The sequence below is a fragment of the Triplophysa dalaica genome, chromosome 11 (assembly GCF_015846415.1).
Source record: "Triplophysa dalaica isolate WHDGS20190420 chromosome 11, ASM1584641v1, whole genome shotgun sequence".
NCBI lineage: Eukaryota > Metazoa > Chordata > Actinopteri > Cypriniformes > Nemacheilidae > Triplophysa > Triplophysa dalaica.
Genome location: NC_079552.1, coordinates 7,848,009 through 7,873,405, shown reverse-complemented (window position 1 = coordinate 7,873,405; position 25,397 = coordinate 7,848,009). Strand labels below are relative to the sequence as shown.

The window sequence follows — 25,397 nt, the reverse complement described above, 5'->3', positions numbered from 1 at the left end:
TTAATATTGTTAAGGCCTCATAAAAATTAATCACCTGGAGTTTTTTTATAGTTTTACAGCACACCATGAGTGAATATAGTTTTGTTTATTGTTTGCTTTTGATATCAAAGCATTAGGACTTAAGACATGTGACATCAACAACAGAATAGGAACAACAGTGCTACATGTTGTAAGATACATAAACACACATTTATAGGTAAATATACATTTTTATGGACATCGGTGTGGATGAAATGCTCAGTTGTTTGTGTGGTTCATCATCTCCCCTTTTTTAACAAATATTTGGGTGTTTCCCACTGAACTGAGGGAACTTTTCAATGTGGTTCTCAGTGGTTCTTATTATTTAGTAATTCATTAAAAGTTTACAAATACATGACATGGAAGAAACAGAATAAAGGGAGAAGAAGAAGGAATGAGAGGAAGTGTTGCATGCCTTTTGATCTAAAACCTCTGAGTGGTGAAGGGCAGTTGCCATGGTAACAACGAGCAGCCAAAGTTATAGGCTGATGGATGACAGTGAGCCAGTGGCATTAGACTGATTCCATGGCTGGAAGAACAGAGAGAGAGAGAGGCATCATGCTTCTCTGCATGTCTATTAGAGCTGACAATGACATGATGCTTGTCATACAGTACAACACACCCACAAACAATTCACCAAAATCATACGATGCCCCAGGAAAGGTTAGATGAACAATGAGACGGACTGTTATGGTTTAAATGAAACCCATGTGACAGTAGTGCATTATACTGAATAAATATATATTTTTTGTCCTATTTTTGTAACTGCGTGAATGCTGCGGTCAGACAATGCTAAAGATATCCAAAAATAACCACATGCCATATGTCCCCATCGCTCCCAATTCAAGGAACATCTTGACCTGTCATGACAGAGATTTGAAAAAGACAAAACATCTAAAAAAGGTCTCAAACTGATTTCAATGTGTACTTACACATTTTGCATCAAATTGCACCCAAAACCAAATGATCTGAAATATGCTTTTAACATAATTTTTAATGTCATTATTTGTTATTGTCTACAAAAAGATTAAGACAACAAAGACACAAATTAGTAATATTTTATGACAACTCCAATAAACAGTGACATGCCATACCGCAGATTTCCATCTCCACATTTACTACAACTATAAATGGAACCGTGTTCTTCATCTAAAAGCATCTCCTCGCTGAGCGTGCGTTCACAATAACCAAAGGATATATTGTGTGGCATGTGTGTTTGTCATGAACCTCTTTTTTCCTCAGGGGATTCCAGACGGTTCATCCAGTAAACATTGTTTCCATAGTGACGCGAAAAGGTGACAGCAGGAGTAATAAGAGAAAGAGAATAAGTGTGGTGGAGGTGGGGGTGTAGAAAAAGAAATAATCTGTGTGCCAGCTATAATCACATCACAAGGAGGAAAGGAACATTGTGAGCTCAGGATCATTCTTTTATTCTCAAAACATTTCACGAACACACACACGCACACAGACACACACACACACACAGAACAGTTAAGATTGGTGGTGAAGCAACCCGTCTCTGTTTTATTTATATTCCAACACTGTTGTTTGTATGTTCCACTCTTGTCTGAGTGTCTCATATCTTGTCTTGAAAAACAAAATGTGAAAATACATAAACACTATAAAAGTGCATGAAAAAACAGATTTTATAATAAAAACCTCAGATTTATATCATGCCAAAAATCACTTGCATCAGAAAGGACCTCTATACAACAGACTAAAAGCCTGTCTGTAGTTTGAAATATCTGAACGGAGTTGATGTTTGGATTTGTTTCCTGAATGTTTAAATGCTCAGAGGTTCAGTCTATTGAAAGTACATCTATTGTTTTAAACATTTTGGCCTTCGTGCATTTGGGACAATGTATGACAATCGTCAAGGACAGGAAGCCATGTCATGCTTTTTTTGTGTGTGCTAGCAAATCACTTTTAAACCGTTTTATGTTTGAAAAACACTTAGTACCTTCTTAGTAGACTTAGTACCTTCTCTGTGGATAAAACAGCTTTATGTACGAATATCCACAAACACAGCAAACATATTAAACAAGAAAACATTTAAGGCACAATATGGTGGTTTTCTCAAGAGGCAATTTATAAACTCGCTGTCCCTTGTTACTTGTTGAGTAATCCAGAAATACAAAAGTACCTAAACATTGAAAACATCACATTGCACTGATGTTCATTTTTTGAAAACAGATCTAAAAAGCTGTTGGAAAGCAGTTTTTCCTTGTTTCCACAGCAGAAGTTCTGTTGTTATTTCCCTCTCAAGTGAGCTCTCGTCAGGCCCTCCTGATGTCCGGTACCCACTGTATCTGAAAGCCATCTCTGTGAAACGCCTACTCTAAGCTCCCCTCCTCTAACCCTCTCTCTGCCTCTTTCTTTGCCTTTCTCTCGCTCTTTCTCCAGATTCCTGTGGCTCTGTTCCCTGAGACCCTCACACATTCTGTTCTGCTCCCTGGTTTCATCTTGACACAGACCCAACACGGGACAGACTGAGTGCAGCTCCTCTTCCTCATCGCTGTCCTCTTCCTCCTCTAACAGCTGCGGAAATCGAACTACTGATGATGATGATGTGGATGAAGTTGATGACAGATGAGAGCTGGAGTATACATCCCGTTCATACACAGAAAGGGGGAGCTGGAGGTAACGCCCGGCTGCATACAAGCAGCAGCATGCGGGGACGCATTCAGGACTATCCCTCCTCAGCAGCCTCAGCCGTTTGCGGTACGTCCCGGCCGGTGCCAGGCAGGGCTGCAGGGTGGGAGTGGGAAGAGGTGTGTTGGGGGCTGGGGTTTGCAGGGGGCAGGCTGTTGGCGCAGGGCCTGATGGGAAACACCAGTCACTCTGAAGGAGAATTTCATTTCGGAGATGTCTGAGGAGGTTGTTGATGAGGACAGAACGCCGCAAGAAGGACTCAGGGTCATCCATGTAACGCAGCTTCTCAAGAGAGAGACGGAGAACGTGAGCACGTTCCTCTAGCACTGGTGACACCTGCTTGACCAGAGGAAAAAATCATGTGAAGAAAATGTTGTTGAAATGAAATGCACAAGCTTTCATCCAGAGTAAATGACAGTGCATTCAACATATATTTTCTATATCGTCGCTGTTGTTTTGAAACATCATGTGCCCAAATTTTAATTTTTCAGGAAATGGAAAAAAACACTGCACTATTTATATGATTCATTTTTATACTGTGCTACCAAAGTTTTTTTCTAACTTTTTATTGGTTAGATAATTGCAAAACCCACTAACAATTTTTTTTTAATTATTTACGCCAAAAAATAAATAAATATGGAGATGGAAGGTTTTAGAAGGACAGCAACGATCTACAGTATGAAACATCAGAGATTTGTAAGTAGACTCACAGTGTGACAGTAACCTCTGAAGTTCACTACAGGTTCTTCATCTTCCACAAACTTCCTTTTAAAATAAGAGATCCTTGACACGGCCACATGATCCATCACATGATCCGGGCCTCGTCTACGAAGGTGCTCTGGGAAAATATATTTATTTATTAGGCAGCATCTTTCAGAACAAAGACTTTCAAAAATAGATTTTGAAAAATGAACTACTGAGCATATTTTAATTATTAGCTAACACTGTGATTATAGTCAAACCTTCTATAAGCCCTTGGGTGTCATCTCCTGGTGGTGAGCGGGTGGAGACGCAGCTCTTGCTGCAACGCTCAGACTCCCAGATCGGCTGGTAGATTGACGGTGGGGCTTCGGCATCAGGTTCACAAAAAGGGCTCATAGAGAGGACCAAAGCCATTGTTTTACCTCACAGTTCTAAAGATAAAAACACACAAATATAAAATAAAAAACAATGTACATAACCATTCTTTGCAGATTTACAAAAGAGTAACTGATGGTAGTCATTACGGGGGTAATATCTTTTATATTTTTAGTTTGATGCTTTAAAAAAGCTATAACCTGCGGTAAAAAAAGATATTGTTACAAGTTACAGAATGTTTTAAAACAAACTTTTATGTGATAAAAGATCAAAACATACAGCTACAGGCGCTGAAAATGTTTTTCTATTTGCATTTATTTGCAGAGAATGAAAACTCGAGAAACATCTCAAAATAACAGAAAATAATCAGCTGTGGTTTTTCGGACCTCAAATCCTGCAAAGAAAACAAGTTTATATTCACTTTAAAGCAATGCAACAGTAATATTTGTATAGGAATTTAGGAATCCAAAATATTTTTTGCTACGATAACCTTTCTTTTTATCACAGTTTTCATGTGTCTTACCATGCTGTCCGTCTATCACATTGCTATTGGATGACTTTATGTCACTCCTGAGGTTTGATTTTGTTGATATTCATCAGACACTGGACTTGAGTGGCCACAATACTCCAGAAATGCTAATTAAATGAAAATTTGATTTGTTCCCACAGCAGCTGTATATTTATGTGACCTCATTAAAGATATCAAAATCATTCTTATTGCTGTGTAGTGTACACTAACAAGACATTTCTATCAAACCCATTTAAAACAGCCGATAGAGTACACATACAGTAGTCGGATAAAAAGATACACGCATAATACAATCCAACAGAAGCTACCAAGAAAGGGAGCATATCTGTTTGTATTATCGCTCTTAAATCATTTCGTTCTCTGTTCTGCCACACACACGGTGACTGGAGAGAAAGAAGTTCTGGATGATTGCCTCTACAAAGGTCATTAATCTTCACTGACAATTGTGCACACCATCGCTCTGATGTCGTGTTCGCCAAGCACATATTGAACCGCTGTTATGCCTGCCTGTCCTGAATCAAGTCTCACAATATAATAAGGAACTATAAATAAGGCAGCGAAAATAATCACGTAGAACTGTAAAAACATCCCAGATGCACATTCGCACACAGTGACACAAATAACGCAAGTGTAATAATCTGCCCTCTTTACAGTCTGTGTCCGCAGGGTTTGGATCACACTGAGCTCATGCGAACGAGACATGTTTAATCAGAGCAGATCCCGCTCTCCTCCTTTTCCTTGTACTGTCATTACCTGTTTATTATTCCACCCACAACTCTGCTTTGAATTTACGCTTTAGAAGACAGAGCTGACACAGACACACACACACACACACAAGCTGTCTGTCTTTGTCTCTTTGCTCACTTCGTGCTTTTATGCACTCTCTCTCTGCATCTCTCGACTCTTCGTGTGAAGAAAACATAAAAAGGTGCTGGATCTCTTGGATTTGCACCTCATCAGTCACACGCACATACACAAATATCACAGGACGCACACAGCAGCCCCGTAGATGCTAAAACTACAAATTACAAAACACAGATGATGCTAAAACCAGACCGAAAGAAAGACACGAACCATGGAATCATGTTAGGGATAAGGTTTCATTTGTGCAGTTGTGGTTTTTCCTATGCGAAAACCACAATTGCAGGTTTCCATTGAGGTAATGTAGGTTTTGGCTTTGCTTACTGCAATCAAAACATCCAAAGCTCCTGGTGCTCCTCACTGGATCATAAAAGAAGCTAAAACAAGCTCAAACACATCTCATTCGCGTCTTATTAAAAATGAGTATAGCTCAGGAATTTGTTTTTTGAACAATCTCCAAAATGATTTGCTCTTAAAATAAAAAAAGTAAACAATGGTATAAAATGTTAATTTACTCCCCATCATGTCTGTTGAAAAGCCATTCAACTTTCTCTGAAAGAAGTTATTTACAGAAGCTGCTCTTTTCCATACAATAATAGTGAATGGGGACAACTGCTGATGACATGAGGATGAGTTCATGGATTTTGGGTAACTCTCCCTTTAAGGAACGTCTTCATTTGGTTGTTCTAAATCTGTGTACATTTGTGAAGAAAGACTTTAACCAAACAGTCATTTACTGTCATAGAAGGAATAAGGAAAAATAACAAAGGTAGTCAAAAGTGTTTGCTGTCCTACATTCTTCAAAATATCGTCTTTTGTGTTCAACAGAACAAAGAAGTTTATAGTCAATGGTGGCCAAGAACTGTTTGGTTACAACATTTCTCTCGAGAGAATTTTCATTTTTGGGTGAAGTCAGAAAAAAGAGAAACAGACAGACTGCATAATTAGTCTGGTTACAAGAAGAGCTTTGGGCATCAGCTCCAAATGAAACACCATTCCAAAATTTCAGCATAACATTTGTAAAACCACAGATTTGTTCGTAGTTTAAGTGGCAGAAGTATAGTGGCACATGCACAGAGCTAAAAAATCATCATTAGTGCCATAGTCTGCCCACACGCACTGACCCAGAAACAGCTACATGATTTTTTAGTAACTTAATAAACTGATATAAACGACAAATTAAATGTTATTGTTTAATGAAAATATGTATGTGCAGTGCACATTGTTCACAGTGGGGCAACAATACCAGATAACAACCTTTTTATGACCAACCAGAAACATACGATGTGAGGTATCTAAAAAAACCTTTTACATTTCTCAAAAAATAAATCATGTATTAGTAAAAAACAGATGTTTTGTTTCACTCATGAAAGAATGTAAGTCACATGGGTTTTGAAGAATACAAGGGTAAATAATAACAGATTTCAACACACACACATACATACCGAACCCACACAGACTACAAAGAGTGCTAACATTGCAACATGTGTGAAACACACGCCGTTGCAGCATAAGGTTAAAAGAGCACAACAGACTTTGTAGAAAACGTGAGGCTATTACACACACGCTTACACACCTCACATATGATCCATCTGCTCAAAGAGCTGTTTCTGCCTGGGTGCTGGAAGCATTTAAACCATGCGTATCCTCAGGGTGCGGGACGTCCGTACAACCGTTTCCATGACCCTGAATCTATCAGCGAGACAGAGGAGGTTTATTTAAGAATCTAAATGTTGCACAAGGGATCTGAACACATCCTGCAGACAGTAATCTAGGTCATTAGGTGGTCTCTTATTTTCTCTCTCTCTTTCTCTAACACACATGTAGGCAACACCCAGTCAAGGAGGTAAAGCATTTATCCAAACATGTCCAACACACACACAAAGGAATAAAAACTAAAGGAAAAAAGGAAAAATAAAAGGAACACCCTTTCCCGCCTGCCAAAGATTTTGCGGCTGCTCGGCTTGTTTAGGTTCAGAGGAGGGGAAAAATAAAATGCAGGAAAAAAAGAAGTTGCACAGTGTCTACGAAGAAATCACGCACAGTTCGGCAAGTACACAATGTGTGTGAGAGAGGTTCGAGCCGTAATGCGATCGTGTTGACACAACGCCACATCAGTGCTGAAGGAATGTTCTGGCTACCCATGGATCCCTGCTGTTAGGAGTCAGAGACCGAGGCGATGTATGTGCGTGTGTTTGAGACACAGGGAGTGCAGCACGTGCGCTGTGTATACTCAAAGGGGAAGTGTAATCACATCATTCGTGCTATTGTTCAGATGACTGTGATTTTTACACCACGGGCTCCCAAGCAATACAGCTGTGATGAATTACCCGTGTTCAGATGGCAAGTGAACGCTTACTCAAAATGTGATCGATGGTTTACAGATTGTGTAGTGTGTATTTGCACAAAGTTTGATTACAATATAACATACACGGTAAAGATTATGAGGGCTACAGTTTATGTTATGGCCGATTGCATGAGGCGAGATGAAGAGCTGAAAAGGAATCAGTCCTAAATGTGATTGAAAGGAGATAAAATTCAGACTTCAAAATATTAGATAAATCATAAATCTATTTCTATAACACACCTATTATAATTAATAGATTAAGCTATTGGTCTAGAGCCAGACAGATTTCGCTACTTTGATATTTTACTCATCTAAAAAAAGGTTGTCTGTTTGTCCCGAGAACTGTCAAACAAACTCATGCTTCTTGCTTGAGAATATTTTATTAACATCTGGGGGTCCCTAAGAAGAAAAAGATTGAGAAACATGTCCATCATTCCCAAACCGCAGTTTTATAAAACAGCCCTGACTGTAGATCAGAGTGGGTTACATTTCCAGACTTCAAAAAAATGATGAGCATTCCCTCACTGCCCGCAGACTCTGTAATCTATTGAAGTTAACCCTCACCGTGCCCAGACGTAACTCATTGGAAAAGACTAACGAGAACCATAGGCAGTAAATGACTGTGTGGGCTTTCCTTTGTGCACGCTGTAGATCGAGGGATCAATGTGTGGCGGAATGCCAGACACTCTTGAACTAGCACAGTGATCTCAGGGGAATACCCACATACCCACAAACACACACACTTTTGCCCCTCGGCACCAGGAACAGATGCCACAGCCACGAACCCCTTGCTGATAATGAAGCAAGAAATAATCTCTCACTCTCTCTTTCTCACATATGCACATCATCTCAGCTATGCACAATAGCGTCTCTCTCTTACACAACAATAACTATAGTCTCACACAAATAAAAAATACTGGCGTGTGAGATTGCCTACAGTTTTCCCCGTGAACAGACATTGCACATTCATGAACACAAATACACACACGCATACTGCATTCATCTATAAAATGATTATGCTTTCATCTAGAACAATTATTTTCCTTGTAAGGAAATCAAGCAGTAACAGAATTCTGGAGCCCTGCCCTTAAAACACACACAGAGCTGAAGTATTTTAATGTCTGAAAGGAACATTGTTTGTGTTTGTGTGACCTCACTGTGTTATTACCTTTTTTTTAGATTCAAAGCACAAGAAATATTTTACCAACCACAAGAAAAACACAAACCTCTCATTTCTTAAGACTGAAACCCATATGCATGCATTTGATTATCCAAAATATTATATTATATTATAAAAACAAACAAGACAACATTTGATCAGGGTTTATGCAATTGTTCTCTCTCTCTCTCTCTCTCTCTCTCTCTCTCTCATATGATTGAAAAATCCAAATTCATTAGATCAGATAAATACAAAAGCAGCATACTAAATTAATTTGCAGAACTACATTACGTTTCGACAGGTAACTAGATAAATATTTGCTTTGTAATTAAATAACCGATTGCAAGTCACACAGCAGTCTGTGTGAGTTTAAACCAAATTTGTTGAAACAAACATCAAAGATTTTTAATAGTTCCTCTGTCTTGGCAATGTGCCATACCCCACTGGCCCGTTACAGTGAGTGTGTCTTCCTCTGATAACCGTGCAGTCAATTACACAAATACATCACTACTTCTTACCTTACACTAGTGATTACTGGACTCGACGTATTGTTTTAAATAAAAAGCGTTCTCAGATCTGTCGTCATGAACCTGCTCTCGTTTTCTCTGCTGTGGTCCCGTTGGGTTCGTCAATAACAACTTATCCTCGATCCATCAGTGCAAGTCCCCCGATAAACGTTGTTAGCACCTGCGCGTGTCGACTTGATATAATCGATCGGGTGTAACGCTAATAATATCATCCAACTCAAGACAGCGCGCCTTCACATCAATCACCGCGCCAACAAAGCCACTGTAATGTCACGGAATGTGCGCCGCGCGTCCGCGCTGGTCGCTTTGCGCCACAGTGACCTCACCGGCAGACGGTTGCGGCGTTTGCTTTGAACTTGTGTCAACGTCTGCATACACCACCAGAATCTCCCCATTCATCGAAATAAACAGCAACACCGTTCAGCTCAGGGTCGGTCTCGTCCCGTCCCAGCAGCAGTGTTTCCCCTGTGGTTTGTGTGTGGGAGTGAGTGTGTCTGCTTTTGGTCAGAGGAGCTGCGTTTAACTTGCGCCGGGAGCGAGCGGCAGAAGCGGAGCGGGGCGGGCACGCTGCCAATCATCTGTTAGACATTTCCCTTTTCAGGGGCGGCGGGTTGCATTTTCCAGCCGCGCTCCTGAGCGCTTTTCTTCGGCGTTTCCTAGTATAGATGACGTATAGAGTTAACGCCGAGCCTGGTGATTTTGACATTTTGCCTGTGATCAGGTTCTGTCATTTTTTTCCCATCCACACACGCTTACTTGAGAAGCATTCAACCAATTCATGATTTCAACCGTCCATAGTAAAAATGCATGCATAACTATTTTTACATGTTTTTATTTTGAGTTTTTTTGTCATCTGTATTTAGTTGACCTACTTTATACGCTTAAGGACAACCCCCACAAGACAAGCGTGTTTTGAAAAGGTTTTTTATAAATGTGTCCCTCAAGCATGCCTTTAACGAAACACACGCACACACAGGCTTTTTTCTCGCTGTTTCCTTCTCTAACTGACTCCAGGTTCCAAAAAACACACCCTGCCTCTAGTTAAAAGCAGACACTCACTTCTGTGCCAGAGTCCGTAATTTATTTTCTTGTTTGAAATGTAACCCTGTGCTGAAGTACTTTTCCAGGTGACTTGGGCCTTAAAAGCCAAAGAATGACTTTAATAATTGGGAACCATTGTGGTTGCATGGTGAAACTCTCGCCTTTAACTCTTGGAGTAAAGAATTCCGACCGAAAAATCACTTTGACATCTTATCATATGTTTGTACAGTTTTTAAAGAACACTGAACAATGTTCAATCAATTCAATATTGATAACGTGAACCATTCTGCATGTGGTCATTTACTGTTAAAATGTGTTGTGCACTCGACAAATCAAACAATAAACTTCAAATTTAGTAAAGAACTACATGCCGGTTGTATTGACCATTGACAATGACCATAAACAACTGCGCCATCTATTGACCAGAAGAAAGTATATCGTGTGTTCAGCAGTAGAGGAAACATTTTGCAAAGATCTTTGCATACACACCCTAATTTTGATGGACATGTCATTTTTACGTTTGATCTGACTGCATGTTTTCTGCTATAGTATGGTAGCTGGGTTGCATAGTACAATCCTATAACTTACTTCATTTCTTCCAGAAATCACTAGGAAAAAAGGACTTTGGTGGTGCTGTCTGTGTCTAGCACTTTGAAGAGAGCATATTCCCTCGGGATAAAACTGAAAGTTTAATGAGCCTTCTGGTACAAACTGTTTATACCTCACACACACACTCAAATACACACACACACTTGGGTGGGCTGAATGAAAGTAGAATTTAGGTATTGATAAGACACCAAATTGTATGAGAGATGTGCGCATTAGAGCGCTATGCTTTAGTATGCGTCAAGATCTGTATGTGTGAGATAGAGATTCAAAAGATTCCCTATGAAAACTGCTTTGCTCAAAACTCACTTTTCAAAAGCTCACAGACAGGTGTACACTTCAATTTCTAGTGAACAGCTACAGTATTGCATGTTTTACTCATGTTTGCATTTCGTTTGTCCCTTTTTTCCTTCAACGAAGTAGCAGATTTTTTTACTGAAGTTTTTCTCTAGACAGCGGAATTTGTTTGGATGTTGAATTATGATGACTGTACACTACCATCATAATTCATAAGACATTCTCATTCAAGAGCCAATGTCAATGGTCAGACAAGAAAAATGTCAAGAAAGACAAAGGCAATTTTAGAATAGCAGACGTGTTTCTTTTCAAAACAGAATCACATACGAATGCATCTTTGTGTAAGACTTCATTTACAAATCAAACTACAGCGATTGTACAGAAATATGAATACACAAGGTGGCACAACATGGCTGTAGGAACATTGCAACAACATTTCAAAAACGCAATAAAAACGCTCTCCAGAGAAAAGTAAGGCACCGACTGAATCGGTGGGTATAGGCAAGAAATTTAAAGCATTTTCAGAATCAAATTAAAGAGCAAAAATAACTGACAATATAACCACGCACATTGTTCAGAACATGTATAAAAGGTTTAAAACTGGTTTAAGTTGGAACACACCTTGTGAAAGTTGAAGGTTCAATGGCATGCTAGACCTGAATCATGATGGGACACAGAGAGAGAACAGGTAGGGTGTGCTATAATTCCTGTGCAAAACATGCTGGTGTTTATTTGTAAACTGAACAGAATCTATATTGCCCATCAGTTCAGAATATGACAGGTTGACCATCACTGGTCCAGCTTTAAAATATTCACATCTTCACCTTAACAAAGCAGTAGAAAAACCTTACGTGAGAAGATCTTTGAGAGCTCTGAGGGGTTCTTTCCAGGCACTGGTTCTTAAGGGATCATTCACACACATTAAATTCATTTTCATCTGTTACATTTGCATGGCATACTGGGAACAAACATATGTGATTCGCACCTATTTGCTAAGAGCTCTAGAACATTCAGAGGGTTTAAAGAATTTTCATTAAAATGAAGTTACTCAACTTCATGTCATTCCAACCCTGTATTTTTCTTTGAACCGTGAAGCACCAAGTTAGATATTAGGCAGAATGTTCAAAACTATCTCTACTAACCAACAAAAGCTGGTGATTTACATTGCCAATTCCAGAGAAAAAGCACCATATAAAAAATTTGATCAACTTTGTCTGCCAAGAAGCTGTTATTCACCGCATTTCCCCTGTCAATTTCATCTTGCTTATTAACTAGAAAAGAAATACAGAGTCAGAACTACATGCTGTTGAATATAGATGATTTTCATTTTCGTGTGAACTATCAGAGCATCAAAACCCTTATTGCATACAGATGGATGGACAAATGTGCTAGGCTTTTGGGATTATAGACTGGAGGGGTAATATAACCAGCATATTTAACAGAGTTAGCTAGAGTCAGATTCTCATTTATAGTGGGAAAATAATTTGGAAGCCATATCGGTACGAGTCAACAGTACACCAAGCCTCTCATAAAACTGTCAGATGTGAGACATAACAGCCCTTCGATGTCATTTTGTGACAGCTGTTTTCTGGTCATAATGCATTTAACATCCTAGATTTCAACATTGTGCTGTATTATGTCACTGTTATTATGACAGCTGTGGCAATATTTAATGCCTGAATGCTGACAGGGTGGTAAAATACGATTTCTGAACTGTTTAACTGTGTTTGCCAAGATGAAACCGAGAGCATCTTCCAACATAACTCAACCCAGCGAGGAGTTTTGTGGGAGAAGAGTGATTGTGATCGTGTCTTTTTCGTTGAGATATTGTCCAGTGGCAACTTTCTGAATACAATCAAAGCCTGAGAATCTTTCACAAGATGTGTTTCATAATTCTATTATGTGCCCTAAAATGTGCTTCATTTCTTTCTTACAAAACAAACCACCTTAAACATTTGAGCTACCTGCAATTTTCTTTCTTTTTAACTAACAGAGTAAACAGAACAACACACATCATCACCTGAAATTATGACATCAGCAGAGCCAAGAATACAGATATCATTATGTAACAATATACACCCTTCACTTACAACTTTTCTTTTTCACCTCAGGGAAGCGAACGTGGGGTGGTTTTAACATTTATACTTTGAAACAGCACACTGACCGAGACACATTCACAAATACATTTTTTCTAACAGAAATAAAAAAAATCATTGACGAAACTGTGAAAGTAGAACAAACTCTACAACTCCATACTGCTCACAGAGCTTCAGACATTTACCAAGAAAGTGTTTTTGAGTCCAGTTTCTCAGATATAGATACAAAAATAGATCAGCAAAATCTATGTGCTGTGTACAGTACATGACAATCAAAAGAAACTATCGGACAGATTTCACAGGTTGACCGCACAGAGATCAAAGACACTTTGAAGACAGAGCAAAAGCATTGAGAAGCCTTGTTGCCATCACGTACTCAAAACATCCTCACAGTTTGTCAGAATCTACATCTCTAGCCCTCCACTGGACATTCAGACAGAACACTGGCGTGAATCTCCAGTGTGACAGCAATGAGTGGTGGGTCCCAGCTACTAAACTTGAGCATTCAAGATCAAAGAATGCAATATGTAAGAAAAGCCTTATGCAAACAGTCAGCTGTTATATAATGATGGCTAATACACACCTTACAAACTAGTGACTCAACAATGTAGCATCACTTAACCGATTAACAGAAATGTTAAAGAAGGGTTTATATAAAGGTCATTATTTAGAACAGTCCCATGATTCCACAAGTTCAAGGATGAGCTGATGACACATGTGCTCAATGTTTTTCAGGACTTGATGTGAAAGTCATACCTCATAGTTAGAACTGGGACGGAAACATTGTTCTAGACACACCAAAGTGGAGCATTTGAAATAATATTTGAAGTGAGACCGTGGTATGGTAGGCTATTTGAAGCGAGACCATGGTGACAACAGTCAATGTGGTCATGTTCTACTGTATAGTTTTTATAATTCTGTTTAACTCATGAAATCATCAAGTTAGTTTTATTCACACTCTATGGAATTAACAGCAATGTCCTGTTCTGTCTTCCAGATGTCCACCACAGTATATACATTAAAGGTATTATATTATTATTAGTATTTTATTAATACAAAGATATACATTGGATATAATAAACGCATTAAAGTCATGAAATATCCATTAAAAGTACTGTACTGTACTTTACTGTACAGTGCTGTATACTGTATGTAGCTTTTTATTAAGGGTTTCTTCTATAGTAAGTAAAGTTAAAATATGTAAATAAACGTAACATATTTCACACATTTTCCTATTTGTATTCTCTCCAAAATATTACTGACGAACAATAGAAAGATCCCATATAATCTGATCATATGTTGAGGCCGCTTATTGAGGCCATATACTGTAGATGCATCTGTCAAACTTTCCTTTAGCCTTCAAAAGTTATTCTTAGACATTTTAATGACAGTTAATCCCTGTCCTGTCCCAGAGTAAAACGTAATCTTTGAACATGAGTTATAATCTGAGCCAAGACATTTTAACTTGTCTAATTTTGTCTCTGGAGATCATGTATGCCTAAACTTCTGGCCTGCTTACTGATCCACACATACATTTCTCTCTCACAACCATCTCAAAGAAAACCAAAAGTTTAAGTCAAAAAATATACAATAACATTTCTCATTAATGATTCTTCCATTAACAGTTTAACATTTCTAGCCCTGTTCTCGCTATGACCTCTAACCCTTTTCCCAGAATTAAATTCCAAGAACTAGACACATATCCCATAATTCACAGCAGTGGGGGCCAGCTCTGTCGTTTTGGGGCTATTTGAGGGCTTGACATGCTCTCCGTCCCCACCCCATCTTCATATTACACACATCATCCCTGTCGCCAAATAACCTTCTAGGACTCCAAAAGACTGTGCCATCGACACACCTGTTGTCCCTTTGATTCTTTCATCTGAGTCCAGTGCGTTAGCTCCTCCTCCCCAGAGCTGTTCAGCCCTAGGGAGATCCAGCCAATCATCTCCTTCCGTTTCATGCTGCGTTTGTTGTAGACCGACAGGATGATAGTGACGTCAGATAGCTGGAACAAGGCTACCTGGAATACAAATGTCTCCTTGTAGGTGGGGTTGGGTTGGCCGCGTCTTATGGACGTCTTACATTTGGACATCTCTTGACCCATTGAGTTTAGCAGAGTGAGCTTGACATATGTGTCTGAAACAGAATGAAGCATCTAGTTAGAGCATGCAAATAATGCACATTAACTAAAGACTAAATCTCCATTTATCTAAAGATACAAAAAAGCTTAAAAGGTGCGATATGTGAGCTGTTATGAATTTAACTGCGGAAGTTGTTCAATTAAATGACAGAATATTGTCCTTGAGTAGTTCCTCTGCCATCACAGAGGTGTTCAACACTACGTCTCCCGCCTTGTAACACTTCAAATCTCTTCATTTCACTGAAAAGCAATTGATCATTTTATTCAATAAGATGAAATTCATTGGCTGAAAATGGGCCATTCAGTACCTTGTCGGCACTAATGCTCAGCACGAATCAATGCACACTGATTAATAACCCAGTTCCGCATCACTCCTCTGTTTCTTCCTTTCTGGATCTTTTGAGCTTCGATTCTACAGATGCATTGAGAGCAGTCTCAGCAGCGGCTCTTTCAACAGATTTAATTCAGAGCGCAGTTGTAAATCTTCAAGCGTGCTTTCTTCTGCCCTGCCCGCCAGCTTACGCTAGAATACAACAGACGTTTGTATTCTCTCCGTGTCTTTGTGCCAGCGCCACGCTTGTGTTCCTCGAGCCATTGAGTGCGGGCTTCCTGCGGAGTCTTCCCGCTGCGTTTCGTAGAAAATGTTTCTCATTTCTCTATTTTTCAGAGTAATAGGACAGGCCAAGCTAAAGGAGTGCTGATTTCAGATATGGAAATACAGTGGCGTACCTGCTGCTGCGGAAATCATCTCCAGCTACTCAAGCTGAATGTGAAAGGATTTCAATAGCATTCAAGAGTGCTGATTGGCTGATTGTGTTGCAGGAAATCAAAACACTTCCTGCTGGAGCTACGGAAATCAACCTCCAGTGTTTTTGGTCAGCTGCATTGCTGTGTTGGTCCTCCAGGATTTAATTTTTGCACTCGTTTGGTGTGTGACTGTCTAACCTTTAAATCATGTTGTGGTTCCCAGACAGCATTTACTGACTTGCCAAAGCCACTTGCTGAGTTTTAATTTTGGACCCCGTGAGCAACACGTCAGTCTTGAGAAGGTTCATTGTATAATGGTTTTCCTTCCAGCTGAGTAAATGAGTTTTCCACAAACACTTCTGCAATCATAAATGAAACACTCACATGGCTACTAGTCTACAGACCTTAACGTTTCATGAGACATTCTTTGCACAAGACAGCCAACTTGGTCTAAAACATAACAGGAAGGAGTCACATGATCCAAGCAAATGATCTTATGTATGTGTATCAAATACAGGGTTATGAGGTGCATGCAAACATCACAACAAAGGAAAACATGAAAAAAGTACAATGCAACATAATTTGAACCTTCTCCATGGATGAACAACACATAAGTAGGCTGTGGGGTTTCTTCATATTCTTTCTCTATTGAATGATCAAACATTTAGCATCCATGTAGAAACGTTCTCAAGTCTTATCGCCAACATTCAGTGTTGGAATTATAAAGAAGGATGTACAAAAATGGAAAACTGGATGAACAGCATCCAGCGCTGATAAAGGCGTTCACAGAAAACTCACCTCGAATAATGTACACCTGGCCACCTATCAAGTGCTTTAGACAACAGAACAAACCGTCTGTAAGTGGTAGAGGATTGACAGCAAGAGCAGAGGGGATCATCGGGCATCGGGGAGAAATAGATATACAAACAACAGCAGGAGAAAAAAGAGCAGGTCAACAGGTTGAAGGTTCAGAGACATCATGATAAAGCACAATGCAGCACTTCAGGTTAAGGGCCAATGAATAAGAGTGACATACAGCCTTCATCACCATTTCAAAACATTATCTGAAGTTGAAAACAGACTAAATATAGGTAATTTTAATTAATTGACAAATTCATATTTGTATATCTTGTAATACAACTGACAGCATATTTATATCTAATTGACAGTATATTTCTAACAGTTGACAAAGTTAAGAATTACACTTTCAATTCTGGGAAAATCGACCAAAAATTTTAATGACTCATCATGCACTACACAGAGTTATGTCCAATCAAATATTGTCTAGCCTGATAATGCCCCCCAACTTCATACCACATGCAACTTTCTATGTTGACCGTGATGTCTCTAAAGATATCTAATATTTACAAAAATAAGCTCTTTAATGTCTGATCTTTTCATTTTGTTTTTTAATATGGTAGTTATCACAAAAAAACTGTACTTGTCAACCACAAGCACATTCGGAACTTAATTAATATTCAGTGATACTGGAAGCTGTGAGATTTTTCTGAAGGCTTATAAGGCTCTTACATTGTGCTCTTCGACTTAAGTGTGACAAATGCTCTGGGAATGTAAAGGAGTAAAGGTGTGAGAAGAGTCAGACTGAAAGAAATAGAGAAAGAGAGAGGAAGCACAATGTTGATAGCACCTTTGGGGTCAAAGGTGAGAGGTTACATGTGTTAAAGGAACACTCCACTTTTTTTGGAAATATGCTCATTTTCCAGCTCCCCAAGAGTTAATAAATTGAGTTTTCCGTTTTCTGCCGATCTCTGGATAGCACTTTTAGCATAGATCATTGAATCCGATTAGACCAGTAGCTCGACCAGCAGCATCAACAGGTTGCACAGTAAATCAAATCATAGGTTAGCATAGATAACACTGCGCCTGCTGCGTCTTATTTCACGATTTAACTACAGATGAGTCAAGATTCAAATAGGAAAAATATTGAAACTCATTGGTCAGTTTTGAACGCGATGCTACTGGTCTAATTGGATTCAATGATCTATGCTAAGCTATGCTAAAACGGCTATCGCCAGACTCAGAGATCGGCAGAATATATTCCTAAACGGTAAAACTCAATTTATTATCTCTTGGGGAGTGGAAAATGAACAAATTTCCAAAAAAAGTGGAGTGTTCCTTTAAGGTATGATTTAGAAAAATAAAATGATACGGCACTGATCAGATAAGGTGCACTGCAAAACCTAAAAACTCTGATAGTGGTTGTGAAGGCTCATGTTGTGTTCTTTTAAAGACTGTAAAATAATCACTCACTAGGAGGTTTATTTGCAGCCACGTTTTTAAAGTGACTTCCTTTGATGACCTCTACAGAGAGCCGTCCTGTAGTGGCATTGTACACAAGCCCAAGCAGGATCTCCGGAGCTGACCCCTGAACTGCAGATGGGAACGACGAGGCCGTCTCACTGCACGACACGTCTGACACGCTGGCTTGTGAGTCACTGCCCTGAGACACAACAACTGTGATATTAATAACAGTGATTGTTAATCTTGTGTTGAAATGACACACGTGATAATATCGCAAATAACCACGCAATTTTGGCTTAAGAGTCACAATGGTTAACCACTCTCCCTCTGGCTCCATGGTGTAATTTAAGGCTACAAAATATATAAAATTAAAATAAAAATTAAATATGAATTTGACTGATACCATTTTATGGTACGGAAAGAATAATCAGATCTTGCAATAATATTGTTACCATAAACTCTTTAGGCCCTGATCATCGTTTTGTGAAAATACATAATTATAGTGCATTGAAAATTTACTTTCAAATTGCATTCATGAACTAAAACCTCACAGGTATGTTGCAGCTGGGGTCCAGAATGATGGGCACAGACATCTTGCCCTGCAGGTTGAGTTTGGTGAGGTAGAAGACCTTCTCTCCAAGAGCCTTCTCCTTCTTCATCCTGCGCACGCTGTACAAACGGAACCGGACGGCATAGTTCCCGATCATCTCCGACTCGATATGGCTAAAGTGAAAAGTCTCTGTAAATATGGGGCAGGGGCCTCGCTGAATAATGGTTTTGGCCCTTTGTTTCTTGGTGGGCAGCAGCACCAGATGCACCTGCCACGAGATGTTACCCGTTCGTTTGAGACGGGGAATGTCCGTCAGTGCTGTTATCGTGACGGACAGCCGCTGGTCGGATGAATCGTGGTCAAAGATGACATCGAGAGTTCCATACTGGGCGAGGGGCTCGGGGTCGTAACCTTTGGGAAGCTGAGCCGCCGAACCACGAGCAGAAAGATCCTACAGAGATCGATAGAGACGGCCAGAGACTTAGAGAAGGTCAGAGAGTATCAGTTATAACGTTTGACTTACTCTGAACGTGTGCAGATAATAGTTTTTATACAGAATTTTTAACGATTCATAAATTATTGTTACCTAAAGGAACAGTTCACCCGAACATAAAAAATTGGGTGATCATTCATTCACCCTCGAGTTCTGTTGAACACAGAGAAAGATATTTGGAAGAATGCCTTAACCAAACAGTTCTTGTTCACCATTGACTATAGTAGGAAAAAAATAAAATGGTAGTCAAAAGTGCCACAGAACTGTTTGCTTTCCTACATTCTTCAAAATATCTTCTTTCGTGTTCAACAGAACAAAACAATTAAGTACATTATTCTAATATAGTCAATGGTGGCCAAGAACTGTTTGGTTAAAAGCATTCCTCCAAATATCTTTCTCTGTGTTCATCAGAACAAATACATTCATTCAGATTTACTCGAGGGTGAGTAAATGACGACAGAAGTTGTATGTTTGGGTGAACTGTTTCTTTAAGATGAATGAAGATAATTCAATAACTGATGGATAAACCAAAGTTAAAACTTTTGGATGTTTTAGGTACAGTATGATCCACATTACTGTTTTCACTGTAGCACATGCATGATGAATAATGAAGGCCTTTGTGCCTGTATTCTCATTGTATGCATGTGACAGCAGTGTTCTGAAAACAGAAAAGTGTTAAAAAGGTATCAATCAAAGATTTTACATCTATCTAGACAATTTCTGATGCATGCAACACACCTCTGGGCTGAGTACAGCAGTGCTATCGCTTGGTACATCTTCTTCATAGCCTTTATTGAGGAAGCTTTCGGTTTCCTGTGTTCCGCTGAGCTCACTCGGACATTTCCCATAACTGTGTCTGGGGCTCTCGCTCCCGTGGGAAAGGTCACATTTGGCATCACCCAGGTCGGAGGGCGTGCAGGACATACGTGGCGACCCATTCTCATCCTGATAGGGTGGAGGCTGCAGCTCATCCAATGGCGGCGTTCGTCTCATCCGCTGAATACAGTTCACTGAAGTGCGGAAAAATGGAAGAAGTGCATTTAGTTCTTTTTATTCCACAGTTCTGAAGCAACTGTGGAATATTTCAAGAAAAATCATGTAAAATTTAGTAGGCTGCCATTTAGATGACATCCTACAGTAAGTGGCTTTCAGGGTCCATTAATAGGAGTTAAGCTTCTCGCTCAAGAACAAAATAGAGCAGGATTGTGAGCTCAGTGACTGTAATTTGTGTATCATCCTTACATGAAACTGAAAAGTACATGTTAAGATTTTTTTATGCATTTGGCAGACACTTTTATACAGTGCATTACAATGCAAGACACGTTCACTATATTATACAAGTTTGCTGTTCCATGGGATTCAAATCTATCATCTAGGAACTCCTAGCCAAGACAATAAATACTGAGACAGGTTATAACTCTCATATTAGATCAAGAGAAAAACTTGAGAAGTCCTCTTAAACGCATTTTTATGTTTGCGCTTTGACTTCCAGAAGCTGCGTAAGTCGAGTCTGCTTACGCCGCTTAAATAACTCATCAGGACACTATCTGAGCTTTTAAACACAGTGTACTAAGGCATATCCCTTACACCAACACCTTAATAAATCATTCAGTCGTCCTTCAACATATTCCACAGCTCAAAATCAATTAAAGATCCGGAAAGAGTTTGTGTCTGATGAGAAATTAAATCAGAATATATCATAGGTGAAGATCTGAGGAAACAATGACACTCATAGCTGCTCTGAAGAACTGGATAAATCAAAATATCATGAGGACATTAAATTGACATGAATGACAAGAAAATGGCCATACATGGCCATATTACCTGATTTCAACTATATATGAAAGTAAACGGCGCTGTAAAGAGAATTTACCTAGTGGCTGTTGCCATGGAAACGCAGTGCTGGTCAGGACAGGAAGATTTAGTGAAGTCATAAATACAACATTTACTTGTGCGCAAACACACACGAGCGCACACACACACATCTGCTTATGGCCATGAAAAGATAGCAAGAAATTTACGCGTGCTGATGTTGTAAATGTTGTTAATAAACTCCTTGACTTTTTATTTACATAATTGTTCAATTATTTTCTCTACAAGATATTTTAATACCAATGTACCAAATCAACACATCGTTATTCCAAACTCTTAATTGAACACATTAAAAAAATCTGAGGCAATATTTTTTCTGTCATTACAGGTCATCAGAAACAGACAATATTTTATTCTAATCCATGATGTTAATGTACAAAATGTAGGATATTTAAAAGATTCTGAACAGGAGGAAGGCATGGCAATACAGAACCTTTCCTTCAAGCATCAAAGTTCACTTTCATTGAAGGTGAAGGAAATAGATGCTGTTGTGATGAATAAAGAGCACTTATTTCTGCACAATGCTGAATGACGTCTTTGATCATAAACACACCATTTTTACCCCAGGCTATAAACAAAAGCTGAAGAAAATGTGTGTGAGTGTGTGTGCACATTTTTATGTGACAGCAGTAATGATTCTACAATGGAGAATAATAAGACATTTCATGTCCAAAACACAAAGCAAAATCCTGCTATGTACAACAGCCGGCCCTAACCCAAGAAAAACATCTGCACTGTTTGGTCTCATTGTGTCTTCTTGAAGTATTGAAGAGCGTTATAAAACATTCATGCATTTGTGCCATACCTGCATCTCTCTCACACACACGCAGAGAGCATCTTTCAGACAGACCTGTCACTAACTGTTATGTTTGTGTTTAAGTGTGTTTGTGAGTACCCAAGCAATATAATGTGTGTATATGTAAATGTACGTGTGCCTGTGTGTATTTTTGCTCTACATGTAGGCTATTATAAAAACGGCCTGAGGCTAAAGTCTCTAATGCCTCTAGGAAAACAGCTCATGAGAAAAGCATCTCATTCTCTCTCTTTCTCATGGCAGTAATTCAGAGGGGGAAATCAGAGCGATATATCTAACAGCTTTCTTCATTTTTATTCTCTCTGTGGTCTGTTATCTTCCTGATCTGTTCTCTGAGCATCTGCAATGACTCCTGAAGTGATTTCAACACATATTCCATGTCCTTTTCTCGGAAATGGAAAAACAAACAGAAAAGAACACGCTAATCCTTACTAGTTCTGTACTGGAGACTATTTCAAATACTGATGATTATTTATCATCATGCAGGCATGTGCTCCTCCGTGATAAACAGAGAAAACACAACCATCTGCTTTCCCGTGAGGAGCAGTGAACATTTTTACACCATGCAGGAGCAAAGCCAAGAACTCTCTCACCTTCCTTTACAGCTGTGTGTTTGTGTTGTGAGTGTGAACATTCCAAGGGTTATTTTTGTGAGAATGAAAAAGTAAGTTCTTGATTTTTATGCAAAAAAGGTATCGTTCTGATTTACTCGATATTTGATACACTGGGGTCCAAAAATATGAGAGAGAGTTGAAAAATTGGGAGAATCTCAATTTATATAAACAAATGAATAAAAAAGTAGTAAGACTAGAATTTTTTTTTAAAGAAAGAAACATTATGATGTACATATAAATTTGACACTAAGCAAATTTGTGACATTTGTGACAAGTCTCCTATTCTCTGGTGCCAGTGAAACAGCAATTCCCAGCCAGTTTTATTGAAAGCAGGTGTCATTCAGATTTCTCTGCTGTGTCTGTTACTGGCTGTTCTTAAACAATAATAAAAAAAACATTCAGGTCAGAGTCCTGCCAAAATTCCAATGAAAACATAGAACATCCCTTAGCTGGAAGAGAATTCATGGTGGTATTTCGCCATCTAGTGTTACATTACATGAACATCATTGCTTTGCCCTGCTTTAAGTCATTTGGGGAATAGGAGATAAAATACACATTGTTAGTATAAAAAAGCACTGACAGCCCATTTTATAATAATGTGACTTCTATATGAAAAAAGATACACAAAAATAGATTTTATCTATTAAGAACTGTGACAGGTGGTTGGAATGAAATGTATCATGTCAAACAAAAAACAATGTTTTGAGGTTAAAGGCACTTTTTTATTTACTGTGCACAAGATGACAAACCCTGTTAATCAGATATCAACTGTCTTACCATCATCTGCAGAGGCCTCACTACTGTAGCCGTCATACTCAGCCGCCAGGGGGCAGTATTTCTGTCTCGTGTCCCAGCCATAGGCCTTCTGGTGGCTCGAGTTAGTCCCTGCTGAGCCCCCCCGGAGACCCTGTGATCTAGACACTGCCTCCTGGTACTGTCCAATCACCTCATCATCGCTGTCTGAGGACGAGCAGTGATAGTCTGTATTAACATAATTCTTATCTGAGAGAAAGAAAGAGAGAAAGTGAAAATTAAAGATGATCCGTAGCACAACCAGCAGAGGGCGATATAGTTAAACAACAAAACATTCTCTCACACACAGCGAGGAGATTTTAATATGAAATAACACCTGCAGAAATTCAGTGAGAGGACCAGAATGACAGTGACATTATTTTTTTATCCTGACAAAGAATCACCAAAATCGTGTTCACAGAGGGAAAATATAGAAACATTGAGACCCAATATATATCATTTTCACGGCATAAAGATATTAAACAGATCAGATCGGTTTCATACAGCCCCTGTCATTTTAATAAAAGAGAAGAGAGACAATGAAACGTAGCAGAAAGGATCAGCTCATCCATCCCTCTCCTGCTGGAAGATTTTTTCCTCTCACCTCCACTTTCTTGATCCTTATTAAACATTTTTTGCCAATTTCTTTCTTTACCATTGTGGTGTAGTTGTAGTACAGATGTGCCATCAACTGAGAATGAATCAGCATCATGTTGCCCCTTGGACTATTTTTCTCTCCCTGTGTCAGGGAGAAAAGGTCTCCGTGGACTGCAATGAGGACGGCAATGAACCAGTATCATTGCCTGTAATCTGATGCTCAGGGCTCTTTCTCTAATCTAGACGTGAGCTCGCCGCTCACCATGTAAATTACGTCGCTCACTGCATAAGCCAAATCATCAACTTTCCCTGTCACTGAATCCAGCAAGGCAGACATGGAGGGGGGACGTTGTTGCAAGCTCTTTGAAAATGCCACATTGCCAGAAACAATGAGCAGGAGATTTGATTGGTCGGTTTATTCTCCCAAATGTTCTAGTGTTCAGTCTCTGGAAAAATAATTCAGTTTTTGTTTCTTCCTAAAATCCTCATGCATGGAATTGAATTTCTATACAATACGCTGCCTTGGAATTATAAATATAAAATAATAACAATAAGATTATAGGAGCACCTAAAAAAATTACCTTAAAAATATACAGTTTATATTCTTGTAAATCCATAACCCATTTATCTAAATTAAAGTACACAGAAGACTCCCGGGAACTGAACAACTGCTAGACAGGTGAAGCAGGTCAAATATAACCATGACTGTAATCTATTAATTTGCAAAAGCCACTACACACAGACGAAACCAAGAATGATCAGAATGAGGAATTTACCTTAGGCCACAATAAGATGTATGTAACCATGTTTCATTTTAATGAAGTGTAATGATAATTCTAGTTCATCAAACTAGGGGTCAAACACAAGGATCAGAATTTCATGTATAACAGATCAGCGTCTGGTCATTTTTGTTAGAAAATTTAATAATCATATTTTTTGCCGAATGTAAGGTTACATCTTTTTTCGACGAATGTTTTTTCTGTCCTGTGTACAATAATATTATTTTCTTATTTAGCCTTGTTTTGATTTCTCTTCATAACCATATCAGAAACCTAAGAGCTGATCCACTGCACAATTTAACATATGAAATATTACCAATTTAATAGTTATTATAATTTCTTGTTTATTACAAAGTCACATTTACTGCACAGTGTCACCACATCAGATCATTCAGGTGAAAACTCATCCAGTAAATGTCATTTCAATTATTGCACTGATTTTGATAATATGCAGAGTTATGTAAAGCACTGAGTGTGGGCAACCCACTGATGCCTGGATCCAGAACCTGTCAGGATGTGTGTGT

The 25,397-nt window shown here is 38.9% G+C and overlaps 2 protein-coding genes across 3 annotated transcripts in view; both read right to left on the bottom strand.

The window, feature by feature from the left end:
* Positions 1 to 70: 70 nt before the first annotated feature.
* Positions 71 to 9,688, bottom strand: sertad4 (SERTA domain containing 4). Of its 2 annotated transcripts, XM_056760019.1 has the most exons (5): positions 9,162 to 9,688; positions 6,714 to 6,829; positions 3,633 to 3,803; positions 3,381 to 3,508; positions 71 to 3,006 (listed from the first exon to the last, which is right to left on the bottom strand). In XM_056760019.1, the coding sequence occupies exons 3-5, from the start codon at positions 3,784 to 3,786 to the stop codon at positions 2,269 to 2,271; spliced, it is 1,020 nt and encodes a 339-aa protein (XP_056615997.1). In that variant the 5' UTR covers positions 3,787 to 3,803; positions 6,714 to 6,829; positions 9,162 to 9,688; the 3' UTR covers positions 71 to 2,268. The 2 variants fall into 2 exon arrangements, with proteins under 2 accessions (XP_056615997.1, XP_056615996.1); XM_056760018.1 differs by lacking the exon at positions 6,714 to 6,829.
* A 1,793-nt stretch (positions 9,689 to 11,481) lies between these two features.
* The window catches only part of syt14a (synaptotagmin XIVa), a 38,576-nt gene continuing 24,660 nt past the window's right edge, over positions 11,482 to 25,397 (bottom strand). Inside the window, exons 4-9 of the mRNA XM_056761181.1 lie at positions 23,483 to 23,707; positions 20,144 to 20,415; positions 18,914 to 19,363; positions 18,372 to 18,561; positions 16,899 to 16,955; positions 11,482 to 15,349 (exon numbers count right to left, since the gene is read on the bottom strand). Coding sequence (XP_056617159.1) covers positions 15,036 to 15,349; positions 16,899 to 16,955; positions 18,372 to 18,561; positions 18,914 to 19,363; positions 20,144 to 20,415; positions 23,483 to 23,707 — 1,508 coding nt within the window. The 3' untranslated portion in view covers positions 11,482 to 15,035. The remainder of the gene's footprint in view (positions 15,350 to 16,898; positions 16,956 to 18,371; positions 18,562 to 18,913; positions 19,364 to 20,143; positions 20,416 to 23,482; positions 23,708 to 25,397) is intronic.